General features: G+C 41.7%; 1 protein-coding gene across 10 annotated transcripts in view; it reads right to left on the minus strand.

Moving 5' to 3' along the window:
- LOC140185128 (Friend leukemia integration 1 transcription factor-like) overlaps window positions 1-27,544 on the minus strand; it is a 70,803-nt gene that overhangs the window by 40,004 nt on the left and 3,255 nt on the right. For 6 of the 10 annotated variants that reach the window (XR_011882503.1, XM_072238439.1, XM_072238436.1 and 3 more), the window contains 4 exons: window positions 23,095-23,300; window positions 21,133-21,287; window positions 20,499-20,702; window positions 6,913-6,981 (listed from right to left, as the gene is read on the minus strand). Coding sequence is in view for 9 of the 10 variants with exons in the window: in XM_072238439.1 (XP_072094540.1) it covers window positions 6,913-6,981; window positions 20,499-20,702; window positions 21,133-21,287; window positions 23,095-23,300 (634 nt within the window). In the remaining variant the exon portion in view is untranslated. The other 4 variants (XM_072238440.1, XM_072238441.1, XM_072238435.1 and 1 more) reach the window with 4 other exon arrangements.

Consider the following 27,544-nt stretch of genomic DNA (forward strand, 5'->3'; position numbering starts at 1 on the left):
ATTTACCATTACATGAGAGAACTTTTATCCATTAACTTCTGTCATACATCCTTGAAATAGCTCCTACCATTTACTTTAAGCTATACTGCTGCCCCTAAAGTCATAGAGAAGTACAGCACAGAAATGGGCCCCTTGGCCCATCTAGTCCATGCTGAAACCATTTAAACTGCCTCCTCCCATCGACCTGCATCAGGACCATAGCCCTCCATATCCTTTCTATTCCTGTACCTATCCAAACTTCTCTTAAACATTGAAACCAAGCTCACATTCAACACTTGTGCTGGCAGCTCATTTCACACCCTCAGGACTCTCTGAGTGAAGAAATTTTCCCTCATGTTCCCCTTAAAGTTCTCACCTTTCACCCTTAACCCATGACCTCTGGTTGTAATCCCACCCAACTTCAGTGGCAAAAGCCTGCTTGCATTTACCCTATATATACCCCTCATAATTTTGAATACCTCTATCAAATCTCCTCTCAATCTTCCTCATTCTGAAGAATACAATCCTAACCTATTCAATCTTTCATTAGAACTCATGTCCTCCAGACCCGGCAACATCCTTGTAAATTTTCTCATGTATTCTTTCAATCTTGTTTACATCTTTCGTGTAGGTAGGTGACCAAACCTATACACAATACCCCAAATTATGCCTCACCAATGTCTTATACAACTTCAACATGACATCCCATCTTCTGAACGCAATACATTGATTTATGAAAGTCAATGTGCCAAAAGCTCTTGTTATAACCCTCTCTACCTGTGATGCCACTTACAATGAATTATGGACCTGTATTCCCAGATCCCTTCGTTCTACTGCACTTCTCAGTGCCCTACCATTCACTGCGTAACATCTTCAATGTTGCAACTCTTACCAAGTTCGATTCACCCAGCATGTGAGTGCTTATTACGCTGTCTATAGTTAAGCAATTCATTGATTCACTTCTTGGTCTTCACCTTCCATCATGGCTTTATACTTCTTTTCTCCAGATCTGCTGCCTGACAGCAGTCTAAACTTCTCTCGATCTGTTCTTTTTCCACTACACCATTGGAGGCTGTGCCTTCATCTGCCGTAACCCAGCTTCTGGAGTTCTCTATCCAGCCTTCTCTCCCTCTACTTCAGTGAAGTCAATGGAACCAAACTAATTCTTTCTGACATGGGAATCCACAGGCCAAAGTCACTGCTATTATTTAGAATCATTAGCAAAAGTGACCTGAGTATAGGGGTTGTGTTTACCTTATGCCACATGAATTATCTCACTCCTCTCATCTCTCACTTCTGAATCAATCAGTGTCCAACATGTGACTTATACTTAAGTTAGAGATTGAGGGCTGTTTGCCTATTCTACCAAACAGAACAGTAAGCAGCCATATGCTTTGTTGAGTGCTACCAGCTGCTGAAGTTCTAAGTATCTATATTTAGCCCTTTTTTCTGCTTGCTCCAGATCTATCCCATTGAATTCTGCTATTATTTTAAAAAAACTCCTTCAGGAGTTGCTCTAGCAAGAAGCATAGTGTGAGGGTAATCAGAAGTGAGCAATATGAATTGTATATGTTCAAGAAAGAACGTAAAATCTGTTCATTACAATTTATGTTTAGGCTAGATATCATATTGTTCAAAAGCTCCTGTTTTGGAACTTTAATCCTCTGTACCTTAAATGGGAACTCAGATTTTGGATTTCCTATGGATTTGGTAACCTTGTTATTAATTTAATGATTTGTTGATCTGCGCCTTAAGACTTAGATGCAATCTCATCCCATGTAATAAAATCCAACTGGAATTTAATTTACTTTATAAAGCATGCTGTGCAAATCTATTGATTTTTTATTGGTTTTGTACCAATACTCTTTGGTGGTATCTGCCAGTTTGATATCATTCACAATTTTGACAATGTACTCCCAGATCCTGGGTCCAGAATGTAATGCAAATGGTGAACAACAATTGTCTCAGAATAAATCCCTATCGAAGAACGATTCTAACCTGCAAATCCATACAACTTTCTTAAATCCATGGTCTCTTGTTTCTCTTTTGCAGCCAGTGTTCTCTCCCGTATGGTGTTTAATTCCCCAACTTCAGATGCTTTGAACTTAGTCATCAGTGAATGCAGTACCCCAAATATAATTTCAGCCATAGGTCTTTTCTTTCTGCTATTTCCTAAAGGAGTGCAATCAGGAGAGTGAATCGTCCCTTTCAATTAATTAGATATTTTTTCCCATTCAGAATAAAGAAAGCTAAAGGGAAGCTTTTAGCTAGAGAGCATAATTTGAGGTCATCTGCTAAAAAAACAATACAATAAGACATTATTCTATACAATAAGCAATTGGGATTTTTGGATATACTGTTTGGCGTGGCAGTAGAGCATTAGTAAAAGTAGGTTTTGTCGAACAAATAATGTAGAACAGTACAGCATAGGAACGGGCCCTTTGGCCAACAATGTTGTACTGAACTAATTAAACTAGCAATTAAACATTTAACTGAACCAATCCCTTCTGCTTCCTTTCTCCTTCCATTCTCCACCTATTTATGTGCTTCTACAAGAGCCTCTTAAACACCTCTAACATTTAAACACCTCTACTACCGCCACTGGCAGCACATACCAGACACCCATCGCTCTCTGTGTAAAAAACGTGCCCTGTACCTCTCCTTTGAACTACCCTCTTTGCACCTTAAGTGCATGCCCGCTACTGTGAGACAAAGATTCCAGCTGTCTACACTTTATAACTTTATAAACCTCTGTCAGATCACCCTTCAGCTTTGGCCACTCCAGAAAAACAAAATCCAAGTTTGGCCAATCTCTCCTTACAACACATAACTTCTCATCCAGGCAGCATTCCGGTAAGCCTCTTCTGCACCCTCTCCAAAGCCTCCACATCCTTCCAAGAGGGGGGCAGAATTGAACATAATGCTCCAGATGTGATCACCCCAGGATTCTATCAAGCTGCAACATAACTTCCTGACTCTTGAATTTAGTCCCTCAACTAATAAAGGCAAGCACTCTGTATGTCTTCTCCACCACCCCTTATCTACCTATGTGGTATTCAAAAAGGGAGTTGGAAAAGTAGCTTCAGGAGTTCTGAATAGAGAAGAGAGGGAAAAGGAACTGGGGAATAGAACCAACTTTATTAATCTTGAGAAGAACCAATGTGGATGACAAGTTGAATGGTCACCCTCTCTGTCGTGGGCATAAGTGCCTAGAAATTGAATTAACTTGTGTTGCTTTTTGCTTGTCATAAAATGTAAGTTAAAGAAAGCATTTCAAGAAGGAAAACAGGTGAAGTACATGAAGGGCAGGTTTTTTGAGTGTGTAAGGCTATTTTGTTCTGTGTAATGCCTTAGGTTTCAATTGTTACTAAATTTTAGAGTGACCCTTAAAACAATGATGGGACACAAAACAGAGTCTCATGAGTACAACTTCTGAGGCACCGTCAATTTACTTATATTCAGAAACATGAACATAGAGCATTACAGCACTGGACAAGCCACTTGGCCTACGATGTTGTGCTTGCTGATCTTGATGCCAATATATACTAAATGTCTTCTTCCTGTGCATCATCCATATTCTTCCATTATTTCTATCTCTTAAACTCCATCAGACTGCCTGCTTCCACTATTACCCCCAGTAACCCATTTCACATTACCACCCTCTGCATAAAAGACTTACCCCTCACGTTGTCTTTAAACTTCCTTCCGCTAACCTTAAAATCCTGTCCTCTGGTGTTTGACACTTCCATCCTAGGGGAATGATCCTGATTGTCAACCCTATATATGCTTCTAATGATTTTAAAAGTCTCTTTCAGGGTTCCCCTCAGCCTCTGATGCTCTGGGAAGATCAATTCAATTTGTTCAACCTTTCCTTATTGTTGCTACCCTCTAATATGATATTCTTATACTCTCAATATAAAACTCTTTAAAATTCTTCCAAATATTTCACCTTGGATCTCACATATTCATTCCTTTTTTATATATATCTAGTCATTCCAGTATGTATCAGAAAGTGTGGCTGAGAACCTCTTAACCTGTTTCTGACCATAAAAAAGGTTTCTGAAGTTCATCTGGTAAGGCCATCGTTGTGATATAGGAGCAGCTTTGCCTCAAATTTGCTGGTCCACATCACCAAAATGAACTCATTGGCCATCTGATCTCACTGACCATACTACAAGCTAATTCAATTTTTCAATTCATCCAACTTACAAAAATTATACAAGAATTTAAAATGCTCCTTACAACTTAAGTTTTTGTTAATATTCACCTCAGAATGCACAAATGCAAATAACCCTCAAATCCAATTATCAAATTGATGTAAAGAAATTACAATTCCATGTCAGTGAGTCAAATTTCAATGCCCAAGCCGCACTGGGACACAAATCAAAAATTTCAAATTTGGCATTACAGGTATCCCCCGCTTTTCGAACGTTCGCTTTACAAAACCTCACTGTTATGAAAGACCTACATTAGTTCCCTGTTTTCGCTAACAGTAGGTGTTTTCGACAAAAGGCAGCGCGCGAAAAAAGCAGCACACGAAAAAAAGCAGCACGCGCCCTGAGCAGCCGCTCCTCCCCCGGATTCGGAACTGCATTCTCGCCAGCATTGCTTAAGCACGTGCCCGTGAGCATCTATTTGCAAGATGAGTTCTAAGGTATCAGAAAAGCCTAAAAGAGTTCGTAAGGGTGTTACACTTAGCGTAAAACTAGAAATAATTAAGTGTTTCAGTCGTGGTGAATGAAGTAAGGACAAAGTGAGTTTGGCTTGTGGAAGTTGACAAAGATGATGTTGAAGAGGTTTTGGCATCCCATGACCAAGAACTGATAGATGAAGAGCTGATGCAATTGGAAGAGGAAAGGATAACAATCGAAACCAAATGCAGTAGCGAATGGACCGAAAGTGAAGTCGTCCAGGAACTGAACGTGATGCAACTGCGTAAGATTTTCGCTACAATGATAAAGTACGACTTTAATTTTGAAAGGGTACGTCGGTTTAGGGCATACTTGCAAGATGGTTTGAGTGCTTACAAAGAACTGTATGATAGAAAAATGCGCGAGGCTAGCAGTCAAGTAAGCCTTCAGCAGATGACGAACCTCGACCTTCGACATCGAGGCAGGCAGTCAAAGGAGAAGATGAGTTGCCTGCCTTCATGGAAACAGACAACGATGAGATGACACCTCAGTGTCCCACCACCCCAACCCCCGGGCCGCGGACAGATACCCATTCGCGGAGAATGCAGCCATAGCCGGGAGGCACACAGCACATCTTTAAGAAAAAAGCCGAAATAAACAAGCTAATTAATTAGGTGCTGCTTGGCAGGTAAATGTCGGCCCAGATCAGAGGCGATTGCCCATTGCGTCGCCTCTGATGTGGGCCAACATTTACGTGCCGGGCGGCACCTAATTAATTAGCTTGTCTATTTCGGCTTTTTTCTTAAAGATGTGCTGGGTGTGTCCTGACTACCGCTGCATTCTTCGTGGATTGGTATCGGTCGGTGGCCCAGAGGCTGGGGGCCACTGCACCACCCCAACCTCCGACGACTCAGCCTAACACACCATCATCAGTGTGCTCAATGTCTTCCCGATTCCCGTAAGTGATACTACACTATACATACATTATTTCTACTTTATACAGGCTGTGTATTTTTATGTGTAATTTGGTATGATTTGGCAGCTTCATAGCTTAAAGGTTACTGGAGAGCGCTTGCGCCATGTTTCTGCTGAGAGCACTTGCGCGAGATTTTTGCTACGGAGAACAGTGCCGGCAATGATTGTGGAAAAGTATTTCTACTTTATATAGGCTGTGCATTTATCATATCATTCCTGCTTTTACTATATGTTACTATTATTTTAGGTTTTATGTGTTATTTGGCATGATCTGGTAGGTTATTTTGGGGTCTGCGAACGCTCACAAATTTTTCCCATAAAAATAAATGGTAATTGCTTCTTCGCTTTATGACCATCTGGCTTATGAACCGTTTCATAGGAACACTCTACCTTCGGATGGCAGGGGAAACCTGTATTTAAACTTCTGCATCGAAACTGGACAGTGTTGAGGGAAAGTTAGAGGTCAGGGGTAGTAAATTAAGTCAGGGGTAGGAATCAGTGTACAGAGTCCAGTTGGTGTGCTTCGTGGTTGAAGGTCACCAATCCTGAAGATAAGGTCAGCAGGCGCTGAGGAGGCCAGCGATTCCCAGGTTGGTGAGGCCTCGGTCAGAAGTCAGTATAGCTGAGAGTCATGAGGGCCGGTGACCTCCCAGATGATCAAGGTTGGAGTTCTGTGCGAGTCTGGAGGTTGAGGCCCAAAGGTCAAACCCGTGATTGGTGATTCCTGGGGTCAATACCCAGAGAACAGCAAAGAGTTCAGTTTACCCAGTGTTTCCAGTTTAATAACAATTCAATTATGTGTATATACAAGCTATTTAAAATTAAGAAACCAAAGCCAGGTTTAACAATAAAGGCCATGCCAAAAGGAAGTAACTCATCTGATGATTATGTAAAATCCAGATTGTATTTTAAACCTGTAATCTAAGAGAGGAAGGGAAAAATGTAGAAGAGATTTATGAAAAGTGTAAGTTATTGTTGGAGACTGGGAAGTGATTTAATTTGACACTCAGTTATAATATCTTCTTCCATCTGACTGCTTAGTCTAGAAACCACTACATTTTGTCCCCAAAAGAAATACAAACCAGGCCGTTTCTATAAATGAAGATTTATCTGTCATATCAGTTTTCATGCATGAACAGTAAGTTGAGAATCTATCCAGGGAATTATAATAACCACAGATTTTGCAGAAAAGAAAATCTGAATCTTTGCACTGAAGTTTATTTAATTTATCTTGTGTGGAAAGTTTGTCATAGGGAAACTGATAAACCATCATATTATCTTCAAGGTGTGTTGACATAAAGAGTGGAATAAAAAAATTAGAACTCACCTTCTTTGGCTGGGAGACGTGTTGACTGGTCAGAATGAGATGACGTGGAGTAGCTTAATGGAGAACTACCTGCAGAAGAAAATAGCCCGTTAATTGGAGGCTTGAATGTATAGTTCACTACCATGTCATTCAATAAGTTCCCAGGAACGTACTGGTGCATGCCAACAACTACTGATAAGTCTTATATCCCAGCCTTACAGACACTCTGAATGTTACACCTTCATATCTCACAGCAAATCCTGTAATAATGAATGATGAGATTGCAACAAAAGCAACAGCTGATCTGAGTCAGAAAAGGCCAGCGGAGAAAAGGTCAGTGCTTCAACAGATGACAAAGTTTAATTGTAAAATGATTTAATTACATTTCTCAAAAGTTCAAAAATGCTTAAATTAAAATTACATACTATATGTAATCAAATACTCCATGCCAGACGTGTGTTAAATATAACTCGGGGAATTGAAGCAACCCCTTAGGTTTCTATGTTTTATCCCAATCAACCCACTTCCCTCTTGTAAGTTATGGTACACCAAATTCCCAACCAAGATCTTTTTGAATGTGATGAGTGCTTCTTGTTCTACCAGCTTTTTAGGCGGAGAGTTTAGACCCCTTGGACATAAGACAGAAGAGATAGGAGCAGGAGTAAGCTGTACAACCTTGAACATGCTCTGCAATTGGTCCCCGCTGCACACTCCAGACAATTTCCAATAATCATCAAATTCCCTATAGACCCAACCTGGCGTCCATGGATCACTCGGTTAATGGTAAAGCTCCATGCATAAAAAAAGGTTGTGAACCCCTGCTATAGACCAATAAATCCATCAAAAATTCAGTTATGTATATTCAGCATTGCAGCCTCCTCAGCTCCCTGGGGTAGAGAATTTCAAAGGCTTGTGATCCACAGGGAAGGAATTCCACCTCATCGCTGGCTTCCTTGCAGAAACCTAACGAAAACTGGGCAATCACTTTTTTGGAGCACCTATGTTCAGTCCACAGGTGAACCATTATGCTTCAGGTGATCAATCACTTTCATTCACCATCCCACTCCAAATCTTATCTTCCTCTCTATGGTCTCTGGCATTGGTACAATGAAGCCCAACACAAGCTTGAGGAACAACATTTCAACCTCTGTTTGAACATGTTGCAGCTTTCAGGACTCAGTACTGGATTCTCCAACTTAAAGTAACTCAAGGGCTTTGGTCCAAAACGTTGACTCTTTATTTCTTTCCATAGACGCTGCCTGACCTGCTGAGTTCCTCCAGGACTTTGTGTGTGTTACTCTGGATTTCCAGTATCTACAAAATCTCTTGTGCTTTTCACTCTTTCATTCTGGATTCGAACTTTCCAGAATTGGCCATTTCTGTCTGTCAGCATTTAGGGTCAATCTTCCTTTTATTTTCTGCTCCTATGTATGTAATTTGGCCTGTTCTGCCTTACAACATATAGCACCAATAAAGAAGATAATCTGATCCTAACTGTTGCTTTACTGGCACATTGTTGCCTGGTCTTATGCCATCAAAGGCATTCCCTTTGTTCTACCCACCCCTCCCTACCTTCTCAGCTACTAGAAACTAACCTGTTTTCTCTCTTCCCAAGTTTCAGTGAGAGGACCCAGACCTTAAGCATTAGCAGCTTCTCTTACTACGGATGCTCCTGAATTGCTATGTAAGTGTGCCAAGGATTTTCTTATTTTATTTATTTCACATTTCTAGCATCTGTGGCTTTTTAAGTCTCTTGAATGAGCACATGTCCTTCTAAAACCATATCCCCGTGTCTAGATCTCTCCATAAGGGGAAACAACATCTCAAAATCCATTTTGATAACTTCTCTTAGAAACTTTTATGTTATAATGAAATAATTTCTCACTCATCTATCCTCCATTGTAAGGCAAGGCTATCAGCCTTTCCTTACATTTCAACACTTGTATTCCAAAGATCACCCCAGTAATCTTCTCTGAACTGTTTCCCATACATGTATCCTTAAGTAAGATAGCTAGATAAATAGATACTTTATTGATCGAAAAGGAAATTACAGTGTCACAGTAACATTACAAGTGTACAGATATATAAATATTAGAAGAGAAGTAGAAGGAATTTTAAAAAAGTTACCACAAACAGTCTAACAGGAGGGTGTCACCACTTCCGCAGCTATAGGTTGACTCATTATAGACCCTAATGGCCGAGGGTAAGAATGACCTCACATAGCGCTCTTTGGAGCAGCACAGTTATTTTAGTCTATTACTAAAAGTGTTTCTCTGTTCAGTCAAGGTGGTATGCAGAGGGTGAGAAACATCGTCCAGAGTTGCCAGGATTTTCCGTAGGGTCCTTTATTCTACCACAGGCTCCAGTGTGTCCAGTTTGACTCCTATAACAGAACCAGGCTTTCTAACCAGTTTATTGAGCCTGTTGGCATCACCCAAGGTGATGTCATTGCCCCAGCACACCACCGCATGGAAGATTGTACTGGCAACAACAGACTGGTAGAACATGTGAAGGAGAGGCCTGCATACTCCAAAGAACCTTGGTCTCCTCAGAAAGTAGAGGCAACTCTGGCTCTCTGTGTTGGTTCTCCACTCAAGTCTGTCATCCAGGCACACCCCCAGGTACTTGTAGGTCCTCACCACGTCTACATTCTCTCCATCAATAGTAACAGGGAGCAGTGCAGGCTTAGTCTTCCTAAAAATCCATCACCATCTCCTTTGTCTTACTGATGTTGAGCTGCAGATGATTCAGCTTGCACCATCTGACAAAGTCCTCCACCAGGGCTCTGTATTCATCCTCCCATCCACCCTTTATACACCCAACTATTGCTGAGTCACCAGATAATTTCTGCAGATGACATGACTCAGTGTTATATCTAAAGTCTGAGGTACATAGGGCAAACAGGAAGGGAGCCAAAACAGTCACCTGTGGGGCCCCAGCGCTGCTTACAGCCACATCTGGCACACAGCTCTGAAGCCACACAAACTGTGGTCTGCCAGTCAGGTAGACAACTATCCAGGATACAATGGAAGTGCCAACCTGCATTGAATGGAGCTTTTCCCCCAGAAATGGGGACTGTATGGGACTGAAGGCACTGGAGAAATCACAAAACATGATCCTCACAGTGCTGCCCTGCTTATCCAAATGGGAGTAGGCTCTGTTCAGCAGGTAGGTGACAGCATCATTGACTACAATGTGCTCCTGGTAGGCAAACTGCTGGGCATTGAAGGCTGATATGACCAGGGGTCAGAAGTGAGCCAGGACCAGCCTCTCAGGGTCTCCATGACTCTCTAAGGTGTGCTTTCATCCATGTCCTGTAAGTTGAAACAAGGCTTCTGTACATTTATATTCCATCCATTTTGCAATAAAGGCCAGCTTCTCTTTGTTTTCCTAATTACTTGTAGTTAGCATGCTAACCTCCTGTGTTTCTCATTCAAGGACAGTCGGATCCCTTTGCACAACAACATTCTGCAATCTCTCTCCATTGAAACAATATTCTGCTTTTCTATACTGCTTGCAAAAAAGGATATCCTCACATTTCTCTCCATTTATACTCCATGCTTAGGGTGAAGTGGTGACCCACACTCTCCCTCTAATTCTTCTATCAATTACCTTCAGTCTACGTACTCCAGTTATTGAGCTCTGCTGATTGAAATAAGACTGTAAAACTATAAGATATAGGAGCAGAATGAGGCCACTCAGCCCAACGAGTACACTCTGCTATTCCATCATGGCTGATATATTATCCTTCTCAACCCCATTCTCCTACCTTTTCCCCATAACCTTTGACGCCCTTACTAATCAAGAAACTATCAACCTTCAGTTTAAATATACTCAATGACTTGGTCTCCATAGCTGCCCATAGCAATGAATACTACAGATTCACCACCCTCTGGCAAAAGAAATTTCTCCTCATCTCTGTTCTAAGTGGTGACTCTCTATTCTGAAGCTGTGCCCTCTGGTATGAGAGTCCCCCACCATAGGAAACATCCTCTCCACATCCACCCTGTCTAGGTCTTTCAATATTTGACAGGTTACAATGAGATCCCCCTCATTCTTCTAAACTCCAGCAAGTACAGGCCCAGAGCCATCAAACACTCCTCATATATTAACCCTTTCATTCCTGGAATCATTCTCGTGAACCTCCTCTGGACCCTCTATAATGCCAGTATTTCATTTCGTAGATAAGGGGTCCAAAACTGCTCTCAATACTTCAAATTCAGTCTGACTAATTCCTTATAAAGCCTCAGCATCACATCCTTGCTGTTTATTCTAGTCCTCTCAACATTGCATTTGCCTTCCTTACCACCAAATCAACCTACAAGTTAACCTTTAGGAAATCCTGCACAAGTACTGCCAAATCCCTTTGCACTTCAGATTTTTAATTTTCTTCCAATTTAGAATATAGTCTACACCTTTATTCCTTTCACCAAAGTAGCATGATCATACACTTCCTTACACTGTATTCCATCTGTCACTTCTTTGCCCATTCGCCTTGTCTGTTTAAGTCCTTTGGCAGACTCCCTGCTTCCCCAACACTACCTTCTCCTCCACCTATCTTTGTATCGTGAAAAAAAACAGTCATAATACTAGCCCCAGCTGAGCACCATTAGTACCGGCCAGCCAATCAGAAAAGGTCGCCTTTATTCCCACTATTTGCCTCCTGCCAGTTAACCAATCTGCAGGGTGAATTCTATCATGTTATGATCACTACCTCCTCAGTATTCCTTTATCCTAAGCTCCCTAATCAAATCTGGTACATTACACAACACGCAATTCAGAATTGCCTTTCCCCTAATGGGCTCAAACACAAGCTGCTCTGAAAAGCCATCCTGTAAGCATTCTACAAATTCCCTGTCTTGGGATCTAGAACCGACCTGATTTGCCCAATCTATCTGCATATTGAAATCCCCCAAAACTATCATAACATTGTTCTTATTACATGTGTTTTCTGTTGTAATTTATATGCCACAACCTAGCTACTGTTTGAAGGCCGATATATAACTCCCATTAGGTTCTTTTTACCCTTGCAGTTTCTTAATTCTACCACAAGGATTCTACATCTTCCAATCCGTCCTCCTTCTCAGGATTTGACTTCAATTTTTACCAACAGAACCATCTCTTTCCCTACCTGCCTGTCCTTTCGATTCAAAATGTATCTCCCAATTATGATTGTCTTTCAGCCATGACTCAGTGATACCTACATCATACCTGCCAATCTCTAACTTCACTACAAGACCATCTACCTTGTTCCGTATACTGCGTGCATTCAAATATTACACCTTCAGTCCTGTATTCATCACCCTTTTCGATTTTGTCCCCATGTTACACTTCAACTCATCCCACTTACTGCAATTTTTCTCTATCATCTCCCCGTCCTTCCTCACAGTCTCATTACACACTGCATCTAGTTGTACACCAACTGTCCCATGCTCTGCCTTGTGACTCCAGATCCCATCCCCCTGCCAAATTAGTTCAAACCCTCTTCAGCAGCTCAAACAAACCTGCCTACAAGGATATTGCTCACCCTCCGGTTCAGGTGTAACCTGTCCCTTTTGTACAGGTCATACCTTCCCCAGAAGAGATCCCAATGATCCAGGGATCTGAAACCCTGCCCCCGACCAAATCCTCAGCCACACATAGTCCTATTTTTACCCTCACTGATGCGTGGCATAGACAGAAATCTACAGATTACTACCCTGGAAGTCCTGATTTCAGCTTCCTACCTAATTTCCTATATCCTCTCTTCAGGACCTCCTCCCTAAAATAGGTGCTTCCCATCCAATCTGTCTACACCCCTAAAGTTTATAGCTCTTTACTAACTTTTGAGGATGCTTTTAATTTCTGTCTCACTGCTTTCAGTGCATTGTTTCCAAGACAGATGCATAACTTCAGCATTGTTGCTTCCTGTCTGAATTTTGTTCAAGTTACCTGGCTGCTCTGCAGCAGTCTATATTTTGCATTTCATTGGGTTTATTTTCAGACCAAATGAGAAAGCTTGATTTTTCTTAACCTCCAATTTAAAGACTAGTGCGTTAAGCATCTCAACAGGCAGAACTGTTTTATCTGTTTAATTCAGGTCGGTGAACTTTTTGGTGTCCGGCTTTGTTCCCAGCAGAACTTGGTAAAACGTGCGGTCTTGCACAATGGTGCAAGGCACAAGTTTGGGAAATGGTGTAATCCTGCCTCATGCATTCTTGATTCTGAATGCATCAGAGGATTCAAATACTCACAAGTTCATGAGGCAACTCATCATTCATATCTGGTACTCCAGCATTAGAGTGGCAACAAATATTAGCTTCTTCAACAGGTACATATTTCCTGTACTATTGTCAGGCTAAGACACTTGGACATTGGTAGTCTGCTCCAGAAACAATGATTCTCTTGTCAATGGATAGTTTCTGTACCAGGTCAGTAAACAAATTATCAAGAAGAGGCCAATGGAACAGTATATCTGTCGTTGGCTGAAATGGGCAATCATCAGGAGTCTTTGCTTCTTCAGATGAACTGAACTGGTGGCAGCACTGACCCATCACATCAGATTCCTGCACACCATCATTAAAGGTTCAACACTTCACTGGAGCCAAACTCATGTCAGACTATACACATGTGGCAATGAGAAGCAAAGCTGAAGTTACTTGCAAACATCGCCCTTCTTCTCCAGTCTGGCTTCCATACGTCATTTTTCTGGCCCATCTACCAGTCTAGTGAAGGCTCCCGACAATTTTACCCTTCCTTATTTGTCAATAATTCTCTCAGTCACTCAATCTGTAGATATTAGTTGCTTAAATAAAACCTTGAAAAATGATTATGTTATGCCCTGGTTCACACCTTTACTGTTATGCTGTAGGTATTTCATTTAGCAGTTCTGCAGGAGCAGTTTGTACTGCTTTCAGCCTGTTTGGATTATTGTTGAAGATAAGGGATGATGTGGAATATCCAATTAGTGGGAGGTTTTCTTGGTGAAGGACAATAAGGTTGGGTTTGGGGTTTTTGTTCGAGAGGAAATGAAGAGAGAAGACACTGGGAGAGAACCGGTCATAGCATGCGATCCAGTGGGAGACCCATTTGTCCGAGATGGATTGCCAGTGACGTTCGGAGGGTGGTGTGAGCTTTCACGTTGACCGAGGGTCCAGCGCGTGAGTGACAGAAGTTCAAGATGAGCTCCAACTTGTGCATATTTCACTGTTTAATTAGAATGGGCCCTTTCTTTTTGTTATTCCTTACTAACCCTTTAGTTAAGATTTATAAATATAATTCCTTTTATCATATGCAGTGTACTGTCTGTTATTTCATGGCATCAATTTGTGACAGGATAGCAAATGACAGCATCCACACAAACCGGGGTTTGGGATGGGATCGAGCGAGCCTCAATCTCACAGGTTTGGCGGGGCCAGAGATTGACTTCCCTAGACTTACACAGCCAAGGAAACCAAGGTGGTTTCAATTAAAATATAAAAAACAGAATTTAGCCACTAATGATTGGTCTAGGATGTACTTCGTATCATTTGCTTCATTTGGATTCTGGAGAATGTAACCAAAGATGCTGCGCTTTCTCACTTACGACATCTATCTAAGTGCCAGAGTTAAATGCTTATTTAAATGTTATTTTTTTCTATAATTTTGTGAGGCAGCAAATCCTATCCATTCTATGCAACAACATAGTTTAAAAAAACTAAGCAACCTGATATTAATCCGTTCTAGAGTGGCTGCGGGCAGATGTGTGGCAGTGAGGTAAAAGCCACAAGAAGTCATAACTTGTCCTGACCTGGCAAATGTACACTGCTTTAAAGGCTTAGAATGCTTCACTCAGTAGCTCAATGTTAGGAATGGATTTTCCATTTGCTGTAATGTACTGAGATTTGTCTTTAGGCTAGATTCCCAGAAGGATGGTGAAATGAGTTCGGATCATGAAGCTAAATTATCTACTGTTGTTTGTCTAGTCTAACAGTCAGGCTTGTCCAGGAGAAGAGTCAAAAAGTCATAGAGTTATACAGCATGGAAAAGAGGCCCTTTGGCCCTCATCATCCATGCTGCCTAACTGAGCTAGTCCAATTTGCCTGTATTTCCAAATGACGATGAATTACACACCATAAGGCAATATTGAGTGAAAATATAGGAAAAGAGTAAAACAAATAGGCAGAAAAGATGTATCATTCTCTGGTACGTTTTTCTATCGGTTCCTCGTCCATCATTCAGGATGCCCAGTAGCTTGAACATTTTTAGAGCACAGCAAGAGCCATCTTCGACAAATGACGTTGACATTCGTTCAATTGTCTTTCTAAATCACAGTGAGAGGTTTTTGTTAACCAAGACATTACAAGATTTAGGCAAGCGGAGCTATGCAAGGTTAAATTGAAGACTAACCATCTTCAACAGGTTAGAGGGCAAAATCAGATACTCTTATTCCTGCATTGCATATTTTTAGTCTAGATTTTTGTGCATATGACAACAAACTTGACTTTAAATATATACCTTTTACCTTTACACATTATTTGTGATTCATCTCACATAAAACAATTGGATCAGTGATCCAACGTATACATTTTCCAGATTATTCAGCTCAATTGCAAATAAGCAGTGCAAAGTCAAGAACAACAAATTACCCAGAATGGGATAAGCTATAAAGGGAAAACTTAGTCCATGAAGTGTGTTGTTTGAGCAGGATTTAAAGGAAAGATAATGGATTAAATGTGCCTATTGAGTGGTTAAAACAAAATTGAGAATAAGTGACAAACAGATCAGAGCTGGAGACAGGAAGAATGAAGGGTGCAACTTGTGGTTACATGTGGGTGAGATCAGAAGTGTCGTAGCCATCAGCCATGTGTTGACCACATGAGTTGTGTTTATTTCCTCTCATTGCATAGCCTCAATATGGTGAATAATAGTTATAAATGGAAGGCTTGATGGAAAAACTGAGCTTTTGGGTTTGATTTTTTTTTTAAATTTTAATGCATTTATAAGATTGTAAAAATTAGGCTTAAATATCTAATAGGGGCTCTCAGGAATTGCTCTGACAGTGATATGCTAAAGTACTTTTTAAAACTCTGAATGCAATCATGTAAATAATTTTCACTATAAAGTAACAGAAAGGAAATGTAAAATAAATGGTGAGTAGTAAAACTGGAAAGTAATCCTTGAATAATTAAGTTGCTGGGCTTTATAAGTAACAAAATAAAATTCAATCAATAATTTTATAGTCATGTGTACATGACAGCGCTGAAAGAAGACATTATGCCCATTGTGACCTTACTATCTCCAACACTCACTCTCCTCATTTCTCCCATAGACCTGCAAGCTTTTCATTTTCAAAAAAAAAATGTTTTGATTATGGTCTTGTTTACTGAGTAACAACTTGCTAGCAACTTCATAGTCCTGGGGAAAGTACTTGCCTCTTTGCTGCCAGAACAAAAACAAGATATGGCTGGCAAATGGATGCCTTTTTGTATATTCTAATTTTCTAAATGTTTTAAATATGATTAATGTATGAAATATCCTCCATCTTGCATTAAGAAATACAAATTATGATTAAGTGAGGAAACTACAGAATGTGGTTTAGTATTGTACCTGTGAGATTTGGAAAATGGCCCCAAAACAGTACATGAGTCATCAACGACAAAGCCATTTGGCATGACAGAGGCAGAATAATTAAAGAGATGTAATGTGGGACAAAGATGGTTTCAAGTGAAAATATTGTTGTCGTCGAGGTTACAAATCTCTTTGAGTTGGATCTCTGTGCTAGTGAGGGTTCATTGATTATCTCCAGTAAATTTACTTTAAAAGCTTCACACTTTTTTCTGTGAATAGTTACTCAGTTAATGACAGGAAAATAAGAGATAAATAAATAGGCAAGAAATGAATGGAAATAACTGTCCAGATATTGAAATAAATAAACTGAGAGGAGGCATAGACACATTCTCTGGAATTAGTAAGAAAGGATTGAACAACATTACTAGATCATTGGTTCAAATAAGAGGCAGCAGCAAGAATTACTGTATAAAGACAGTCAGACTGGCTCTGAAACAGTGTAATGGATGCTGGTGCAAACGTAGAAAGAACTGGGTAGATCAAGAGGTGAGAGAAAAGGGACAGATGGGGAGCCTATGGCATGAACATTGAAACACCAGTTTAGATGTTTCATGAACACTACCTCACTTTTTTATATTATTTCTGTTTTTGCCTATTTTTTAATTTAACCATTATATATACTTAATGCAATTGATTTACTTATTTTTTTCTACATTTAGCATGTATTGCATTGTACTGCTTCCACTAAGTCAACAAATTTCACCACGTACGCCGATTCTATTAACTCCGATTCTGATTCTGATGTTCTCTAGTAAATGTACACGGGGCGGGTCACTTATAATGATAAAAATGTAAAATCAAAATATTGTGATTGCTAGCAATCAAATCAAACACAAAATATTGAAGGATGCTGTAGCTCAGGCAGTATTCATTCTTTTCAGGTGTAACGAACTTTGGGATAATCACAGATATAGAATTCCAGGAGCACCGATATCCTTTAAGGTTATAAGGCTACGGAAAATTACAGATGTACAGATGTTCTATTCGACAAATATTTCATTTCAATTCAGTCATAATTTATAAATACTCAACCTCACCTATGAGTATGATATTCAGATGTTTTTAAGCCATGATACACTGGCAACAATACAATAAATAAAGAATTCCTCGTGTTTGCGACCCTAAAATATACACAACTGGAGACACGAAACAAAACAACAGATGACACGCAGCCGACATGAGTCTGATTTCACCGGGACTTTTACGATAGTGATGGGACAGCTATTCGAAACATCTGGGACCCTTTGGGGAGAACAGACGAGCACTAACAGCAGCATAGCCCGCGTGGGAACTCTTTCGGGTCACTTCACAGAGAATCCAAACCAGACCCTGCACTGCAGTCCTCTGCCTATTCACCTCTCTTTGCTCTGGTTCAGCTATCTGCCCCCATACACCTTCGCTCAGAACTCAGTCGGAACTCACTATAATCTACCCTCAATGTGCCTTCGTTCTTTGCTTTGTCTGAGGTCATATGTTGCTCTCTCTATCTCTCTTGCCTCCAGAGCGGGGCTGAAGGAGTGCCAGCAAGTCGCTGAATGGGTTCTTCAGCGAATTGTTTACTTGCGCTCCGGGGAAATGAAGTGCCGGTTCAGCTGCATCAAAATGTAGGATCAGTCCAAGTAAATCAAATCGCCAGCTTTGAATAAAGTAAGTCAAATTAAACTGTGTACCACCTTGGTGGAATAATGTAACTTTACGGATCTATTTCTGACATTACACTGCTGACGAACCCGTCGATTAATTATTTTATTTTCTTTCTATTTGATAAAAAATGCTTAGTTCTTAATTTCTATGATGGAAATTTCAAAGGGCTGCATTCTAAATGCAGCTAGATAGGAGAAAATATTACTGAAATACGATTAATTAACTCCTTATAGGTGTATGTGGGTCCTCCCCCAACCGTGTATGTTTGGAATTGTGTGTTCCGGGTGATTGAAGGGAAACGATCATCTAATTTTGATTTTGTACGCAAGATTCCTCCCGAAAATTAAGTATAAAAGATTGGGCGGGAAAATGCATGTCGTCGTATTCTGCTCTTTTTTGTTTACTTCTTCGTTAACTCCAGGACTGTCCAATACACTCATATTAAACTTCGAGCAAGATTTACACCATGATATATTTTTGCTGTCTAGCCTATGTTCTAAAGCTCTGCGGGGGATTTCACTGCCTTTATCACGGTACCCAAAGGAACAGTGATTGTGGTACCGCTTAGAACTTAAAGGAAGTAGATGCGGTTCATGTTTTTTTTCGGTTTATTGAGACAGACAGTTCCAGGGGATCGGATGTGGCCGTCCGACCAAACCTCATGAGTCCCAAAGACATGACTTTGTTTGTGTTAGAGGTGCGCAAGTCGCAAATCGGCAACCAACTCTGGAATTGTCTGACAGAAAAAAACAGACGGATGTATCTCCACAACAAGGCGTGGCTCTTCGAGCGCCCGCTGCGAGTTTTCTATCCCGCATTCGTTTAAAGCCAAAGCCACTGTCCTCAAATCCGAGCGTTTGGATTTCCGAAGCTATGGACAGACTCAGAGTTACACACACATGGTTGTTCTAGATATCTGAAGTACAGAACTATTAATGTAACACGGCCTCAAACCTCTTAGCAACTAATGAACACGGGAAGTTCATCCTAAAACTAATTTCCCTGACGTGCGACAACCCTCAGTGAGCACCGCCACTTCATGCCCTTTTCAATATCAATCGTCTTTATGTAAAGGTAAGTCTAACTTTTAAGCACATAATAAAGGTTGTCACGTCCTTTGGACTATCATTGTGTTTTTTTTTATGACGAGCAGAGCTGCTTTTAATCAATTATCAACCCTTTAAACCCGGTTCCATTTGCACTGAATTCAGTTTCCGGGAAAATTCCCATTCCAGCTTCAACAGACGATGGAGAAATCCATAGAAATTCACCCAAAAGAAAGCAAACCCCGTTTACAAACAACATGACTTAAGAAAGACTAGAATATCTCTCGTTCACTCAAAGAAAACCAGCCAGTTCACACCGCCGAAATTTCCCGGCCTTGGGACGTTCAAGTTTATCGGCCAAGGGGTAGGTGGGAAAGGGATATGTTATTGTTTTGTTCACTGATAAATATTCTTACATTGTGGAGTTTTTCATCCCATACTGACAACATATACGGATTTAATACAATATATCTCAAAGTCTTCTGTCGTCAAAGATCCTTTCACAATAAGAGTTAGAAGAATTAAACTGAGACTGAGAGAAGGCGGATTACAATGGCGAACGAAACCAGATCAAGGCGTGTTCTCAAGTCATTTCAAACTTTTAATTTTCTGTAATAATTATATTCAGTTGAAGTATGTTATCAGCAATATAATGTATTCAGCTCTGAGAATTTTGCAAAATCTTAATCCGAGTTTCCTTGCGTAACACAGTAAGAGAAGAACCTAACGGTCCAGCTTTTGATAAAATACATTGCTCTCAGGCAAGCCTTGTAACTTCAAAAAGTCACAATAATGAAATAATACAAGCAACCTGCAAATCCGTACCAGCTCCCACACACACGCCCTCTTTTCAAGCCTCACGACAATTAACCCCATCGTCACTCAATTGATGATTTTGAGTCTATCGTGCCAGGAACCGGAAGATGAAAGATTCCTCCAAGGACCGGAGACATGGATGAAAGGGAAGAGCGGTGTGGGGTTGGGCGGGGGTGGGGAATAATCAGTGTCTGGGAACCAGTATACCTGAAAATTTACCATGTATCTCTTTGAAAGCTGCAATTATTTCAATACATTTGAATTTCAAAGCCCGCGAATATATTGTTTTGCTGTAAATACACACACACAAACACACACACACACACACACACACACACACACACACACACACACACATGTTTTACAGCAAAACATTGGTGATCTTTTCATTGTTTCCCGCAGCTGCAGAAGTGGAAACACCTTGATCACATTTTCTTTCTCTAATTCGATCCGAGGCAGCAAAGTGACTCACTTCTGCGTTCCACCGCTGATAAAAGCAGAGATACTACTTACTTTCCCTGAGGTAATTGAGATGTGAGAGCAGGACCTCGGCGTTGTAGAGAGAGGTCAGGCGGAGAAAGTCCTCCTTGTTCATTTTGCACAGTTCCTTGCCGTCCGTGTGGTGAAAGAGGCTCGTATCAACCTCTAGCAGCCCATACTCCTTGATAGCCCAATCCAGCCACTGCCTGACATGCTCCGGACTCCAAAGTGTGGGATCTGCAGAATGCCAGCCATTTAAATAACTTATTCAATACCCTCACAAGCCGCACCGACTCCATAATGCTAATCCCCCAATCCGCACGATGTTTCACCTAAAGGGCAGTACTATTCTATGTGATGGGGTTTATCTCCCACCCAGTCGGCTCAGCGATTGATTTACTCAATCCAGATGTATCCAACCCACTCGGCTAATTTCTGGTATTAGCAATTCAGTGCATAATTGAATCAAATTTAGTCAATTTCTGCGTTGTGGTGGGGCCGTTTCCCTGGCATTTCGCCTCACTACATTAACATGGCAGCTTGTGGCCACCGAGTTTGTATGCAGAGATCTCCATACATCAGAGGGAACCAAAGATCACACGCTGGGTCTAAAGACAACTCTTCCACCTTCATCTCCATCCTCGGGCCTGTTTTCGAGACTAATTACCTGCCGGAACGATCACCCTCCTCTCGTTGGTAGTCATGTTGGGCGGAGGGAGGCCATCCTTCTCGTCTATGTAACTGCTGTAAGTCATGGAGTTGGTGTCAGTGCCGCTGACCAGCTTATTGCATTTCGCAATGCTGCAGTCCACAGGTGAATCTCTGTCAATGTAAATAAGCAGAAGAGTCATTGCAAGAATGGAAGGACAAAGAAATATAGGTACAGCGACAGAACTGTCACTACCTGATAGACTTGCTTACATTTTTCCCTTAAGAACCTTAAGAAAACGTAGACAGCGGTTGCCAAGAACACCGTGCTGTGACTCATTTTAGTTAGACCTCATATGGTAGAGAGACCGGCGAGAGATTATATATTGGTCCAAATAAAATTTCAATTGCGTCTCCTAAAAGAATCATAGACATTCCCTTGTGCGCAAAGATGCAACCAAATGCCTTTGTGAAACTGTTTGTAATTTCTCAGGTTATAGCGCCATCGACTTCTACTTTTTCTGGTCTTCTATTTTGCAAATGTTGAGTTTGTCCCGGGGGTAAAAGCAATATAGGCATGTTCGAAATTGTACAGGTACTTCAGCGTTTGTAAGAGGGATGGGAAAATGATAGCAAAGAAATAAACAAGAGTAAGAAAAAATGTAATCCACAGATAATTCTTTTCCAGCGATGTGAGCAGAATGATTCAAGTTGGCGCATTGATCGAATGAGATTTTACACCGAGAGCCGCTTTACTCTCTCAACTGGACATAAAAAGCCCCACCATTTCATGCAAAGTATGAGGGAGGAATGGGAGAGGTGGGGCAGATTGTGTCACCAATATCCCCGATCAATTTCAAAATGAATGATTTCACTGTTTCTCATTACAACAACTGCACTCAGATGTACTCAGCTAGCTGCGGAGTGTGTGTGTGTGTGTGTGTGTGTGTGTGTGTGTGTGTGTGTGTGTGTGTGTGTGTTGGGGGTTGGGAGTCTGTCACTTGATCGGTAGGATCTGCTCTTAGAGTGCTATACAGGGGGAAGAATATTAAATAAAAAGGTACCAAAGAGAGTGAGTTCAAATCCCACCTTGGTAAATCGAGAATGTGAATTCAACAAATATAAAATAAAATGAATCAGTAAAAGTGAGAGTATGATACATAACGCTCCTTCTTCCCTCGCCCTTCTCTGCCTCTAAATAAATTAGCCTACTTATTGTGTCTCTGAGGGAAGGGAGCTGGTTGAATCCCTCTGGTTTGGCCTATTCGCAATTTCACACGTGAAGTTATCCAGCAATCCATTTATGCGGAAGGTCCGCCCTCATTTTGTCCAAACAAGTGGAAATGGTCCTTCGCCGATCGGATACCAGAGGTACGGACTGGGACCTTTTACTCCTCCAGCAGTCACTTCTCCTTGACCCACGCCTCAAGGCCTGTTACTTGTGGCTAGAAGACGTTTCATTTGTATGTTTGGGATTGTTAGTGGTCCTCACCACTTTCCAAGAGACTATACTTCCCTTTGGGTAGATGGTGAGCAAGCGGAACATGGAACAGCTGAGCACCCTCCAGCAATCTATACCAGAGTCGAAGGGCCGCAGGTAGCGAGATGCTTTGCTTTGCTGAGAAGTTTAGGGGACCGAGGTGTATTCACACAACACATCGTGGTCTTGTAGGTTGCTATGAATATTCCTCAAGTGTTCATACCGCAAAGATAATTCTTGCTATTCGTGCACTTTATAGCAAATACAGCGGACCTGTTTATATAGGGACATTCTCTTTGTGTTTCCAGTTCTACGGAAAGCGAGGAAAAGATGTTATAACTCCTGCTTAGGTCAACTGAATATATTAATAGAAATCAACTGAATATATTAGGCTGTCTGGAAATTCTTCGAGAGCATCACATTAGAAGCATTTACAGTATGTCTGGCTGAATGCAAATTAGGATGTGCATTCCCAGAAGGAGCCGGCTGATCCGGTGTTACCTGGAGCCGTTAATGTTGTCATATTCTCTCTTAATATTTGCCCTGACAGGTTGATTGATCCAATCTTGTTGAGGCAATGGGTTAATTTTGTGCGTTTGTCCATAGTCGGCGGCAGCTGAAGCCGTCATATCCGTTTTGGGAAGCTGTGCAGCGACGTACGTGGTGTCAAACAGAGATTGGTCGTCGCTCACAACGGACAGGGCCTCCTGGAAACAGAACAAACACGGGACACCGAATGAGAGAGTTCGAAAGAGGCAGCAGAAACAACTTCTCAAACTGGACCCTTCAAACGGAGAGAGAAAAAACAGACAAACGCAAATACAGCGCCCCCTTCTCCAGACCAACACGATGCTCTGTTCTATAGACGTCGGGCTAATTACTCAAAGTAACTCCAAACTTATTCAACCATTATGCCATTACATAGGGTACGCCTACCTTCACATTGTAAATGTGTTACATTTTTTTCTGATTCCGTCCCTGTGTGTGATTAATACGTGTGTTCATGTGCAATGGCCTATAATTTGCAAATCTCAGCACTAGCCCAATAGCTGAGTACTTTGGGAATCTACGTTACTCCATTTAAAACTGAAAGATATATAAATATTTAATATTGAGTGTTTGACCTGTAATTGGATTAGTGCTCCAGCAATCTTTCGATCAACTTCGAAAGAACACGGGTATCTCTGGGAATGATTAAGATCGCATATACATGCGGTGCAAAGTCGGGATGTAGGTGTTGGCTGGACAAACCTGCAAGAACGTTCTGAGGTAGCTAAAGGTGCCCGTACTGTCATTGGCTTGATCCTGCTGTAGGATTCAGTGCAGCCTTTGCCTTTCTACATCGCGGCACTTTGACAGTCAAGGGCAATGGCAAACCTCAGTGACACACCGTTCATCCGCCGCTTTGCTTTTCTATTGGTGCAACCCAAACCCAAATTGCACTAAAGTGGACGAATAGAACAGGAGTAGAGGAGGCAGGAAGGAGAAGCGGTGGATCCTGATCCAAGCCAAAGCAAGTTGCAGAGAAAAAAAGTCATGACAAATGACGAACGTACTGACAAATGCGGGGCAACAACACTCAGACATTCCTTTGGGGAGTGCAGGGAGAAAAAGGCAAAGTTTTTCATCTTTAGTGCATTAAGGGAAAAGGAAATCTGCCAGGAAACCTGGGTGTAAAGAACGGAAGTGTATGTTTAGTTGATAAGGTCGGGGAAATTGATGAGAACTCCGGTGTTCAGTTATGAGTCAATCAAACCTTTGAACAACTTAACATATTCGTTTAATGTGATCGCTCCTTCTGTCCAGGCGAGTTCTTCACTTTGTATTTCTTTAACTAACTTAACTACGTATTCTGTAGGACCCTCTCCGATACGGAGGCAGCTCACAATTACATATGGAACATCTGAGACAAATAAATTCTGTCTGTAAGCTGCAGATGGCGGGACGCGCTGTTCTGAAACGGGCAGCGAGATATCGCCCGTAAGCAGACCGGAAAAACATGCGATCAGTCTCGCTATTATGCATTCAAACAAATTCTAAACACACGAAGTGCATCAGACAATGCTTGCTGCTTAGTGTTTGGCGCACGCTGGATATCTCTGGGGGTACTGAGGGGCCCATCAATTTGCGGAATGGGTCTCGGGTGCAGTACCATGTAACATTGCGCATTTCGTGATAGTCCCGGCGATCCGTGGACAGGTTCTTACCACCTTGCATTGAGCGCCCGAGCACCCCAGTCCTCGAATCGCCCACCCATCTCGTTTAATCCCGTTAGTAATGGCCAGGTTTACGAGCAACACCCAAATTGGGAACATGCTTATCCAAGTGAATAAAGAGAAGCAAAGTCTACTCGGTGCGGAAAGGCTGACACTCACCGGGACTCCCTCAACACGCCTCTTTATCACAGGCGCCCTACTGACTGAAACCGAGTCTCCCACTCCGGCATCAATGCTTAAAAGGAAAAGGAAATTTAGCAGGACGTGGAAAAATGAGGAAATCGGATTACCGCTTTGGGCTGGAAACTTGCTCAAAACCGCGGCCCCAAGGAAAGGGTGGCAATGAGATGTATATGACGGGCAATCTCTGAAGCACATCCCACCCCTCCCATCTACCCTTACCGTAATCGTGCCGTCCATTTCACCCGATTTCTTCCCTTTTCCCCAAATCGGAACAATATCCCACACATGACACAGTCAGGAGGTAATTACAACCGCAATTTCTTGTCGGACAGGCGAGGTAACCGGATGAAAGATTGGCAATTTTGGGAAGTGAAGTCAGCCGCTTGAGAGGAAGCCGCTGAACCAATGATGGGGGTTCATTACACATGTTTTTAAAGCAGGATATTTTGTCCGTCAAGATAAGGAAAGAGTAACAATAGCGATGTCTCATTTTCCGTGGGTCAAATGCGCTTTCCTGTTGGGAAGCGCCCCGCAGCCTAACTGCGTTCAACGCCTGCCGCACGACGTACACTCCTATACTGTACACACAAGCAGCCTCTTAATCCAAACGCTGCAGAGTTACTATGTTTTAACTTTCAAACGAACTTACAGCGCTTTTTATGGCACAATTCACATCGCTAGAGGATTTTTTTTGCAACACGTTTCCTGCTGTTTCTGATGATCTAGCGGGAATTTCCACGTTAGAAAATAACAGCCACGAACGGCCCAGCACAAGCACCAACGGCAAAAAGTTGTCAAAGAAGTACATAAAACCTATATAAGAGTCGATCTATCACTTTTCCAGCAAACGCGACAGGCAGCTGTTACACCAGCAATCTTTTTACAAAGTATACTTTTCGGAACACTTACTAAAATTGTATAATTTAGAATGAAGACTTTACCTGGTGAAAATTCTATATTTTCAGATATATCGATGTGAAAACTCCCATTCGACCTTGTGCTCCTGTTATTTGAACGCGTCCTCAAGTCTCCAGTCTCCTAATTCAATTTTTTTCCTCTCTCCCACTCTTCACTAAATTGGCGAGTTAAAAACCTACAGTACCCTCCCCCTCTGAAATTATCCCCATCAATCCAGACAGCATCTCAGTGCAGCTGCAGCGTGTGGAGACCGCCGGGGAGTCGCGGTGCGCTCACTGATGGGGTGAATATTCGATACAGTAATAATGGCAAAGTTTCGATCCTATATTTACACTGAAGGCGTTCTTTACGCGGACATTGGAACTTGGTTCCGTATCTAAGACCTAATTAAACCTTCGGTGTAATGCGAAAGTGCATTAAATTCGGGTGGGTACCCGTGCATTTGCTTTCTTTTGCGCGTCAATGATATAAGAATGTTATTTACGAACACTAAGAATAATATGATTGTGATTATGTTTAATTGCTCGTCTTTACACGCGAGAGTTTGCTATTCAGAAGACATATATCAGGCAGGGAGTCTGTCTCCAGCTAACAGCAGAACAGCCGCTTCCAAGACCAGGCTTTCTCCAGAGTACCGAACTTGTGGTCACTATGGGGATCATTTCTCACAGGATGGTCCCAATCTGACCACAGCCCCACCACCTACATGCCTAGCAGAGGGCTCGATCCTTCACCATTCCTCCGCCTCATCAACACACACGCACATCTTCCTGTTGTACAGAAATGTATTTCTTGTTTGCGCGCGCACGCTTCGGAAGACCTGAACATTGAGTGTTGGCCCACTTGGTCATGTGAGAGAGTCGGGGTTCCTCAATCACTAAGGAAACAGGGCAGGGCAAATCATCATCAAGATCTGTTTACAATTTGAAATGGGACAAATTCAGATTCCTTCTGGTATGACATTTCAAGATGCATAGGAAAGCTGCGTAATGCATGTGTTAAAGTTTTGCAACCAAAAAGAATATTGCAACGCGCAGTTTATGAAGCCTCTCTAGAATTGACAAAATATGCAATTTTGATGGGACAATGGGCAGTTCGGAAATCAAAACACAAGGAACCAGATTAACATTCCTATTTTTTAAGAATAAGGACAAGTTCCCACAATTACAAGAGACGTAAGAAGATGGTGAAAGGGGAGAGAAAAATCTGCTACTCCAAATACACAAGCAAACTGTCTGAGCCGTTGCTCGGGGGCATAATTAATTTGAGATTTATTTTTATTGGAGAACTCCTAGTCTCCGCTGACCTTAGGAAAACAAGTCTGCAACCAGGACCTGGATGCGCTTGAATGAAACATAATATAACTGCAAAGTATTTCGTGCTTTCCTGCTTTAGGGTTTTGTCTCGACGTGCTTAAAAAATTAATGCACAGTTATCTTTAGAAAGTAATAACTGTCCGATTGTAATTAGATTAGGGTCTCGCAGTTCGGAGCATTGTAATGAGAGGACCGATTATCTCATGGTAACCCCATGGAGTGGCTTTCCTCCGAATACTGAGTTTTACACTTGCTCTCTCTGTCTTTCGCTCTCTGTCCCTCCCTCCCTCCCTCCTCCTCTCTGTCCTCTCTCTCTCT

Source organism: Mobula birostris, chromosome 20 (genome assembly GCF_030028105.1).
Source record: "Mobula birostris isolate sMobBir1 chromosome 20, sMobBir1.hap1, whole genome shotgun sequence".
In the NCBI taxonomy this organism is placed as follows: Eukaryota; Metazoa; Chordata; class Chondrichthyes; order Myliobatiformes; family Myliobatidae; genus Mobula; species Mobula birostris.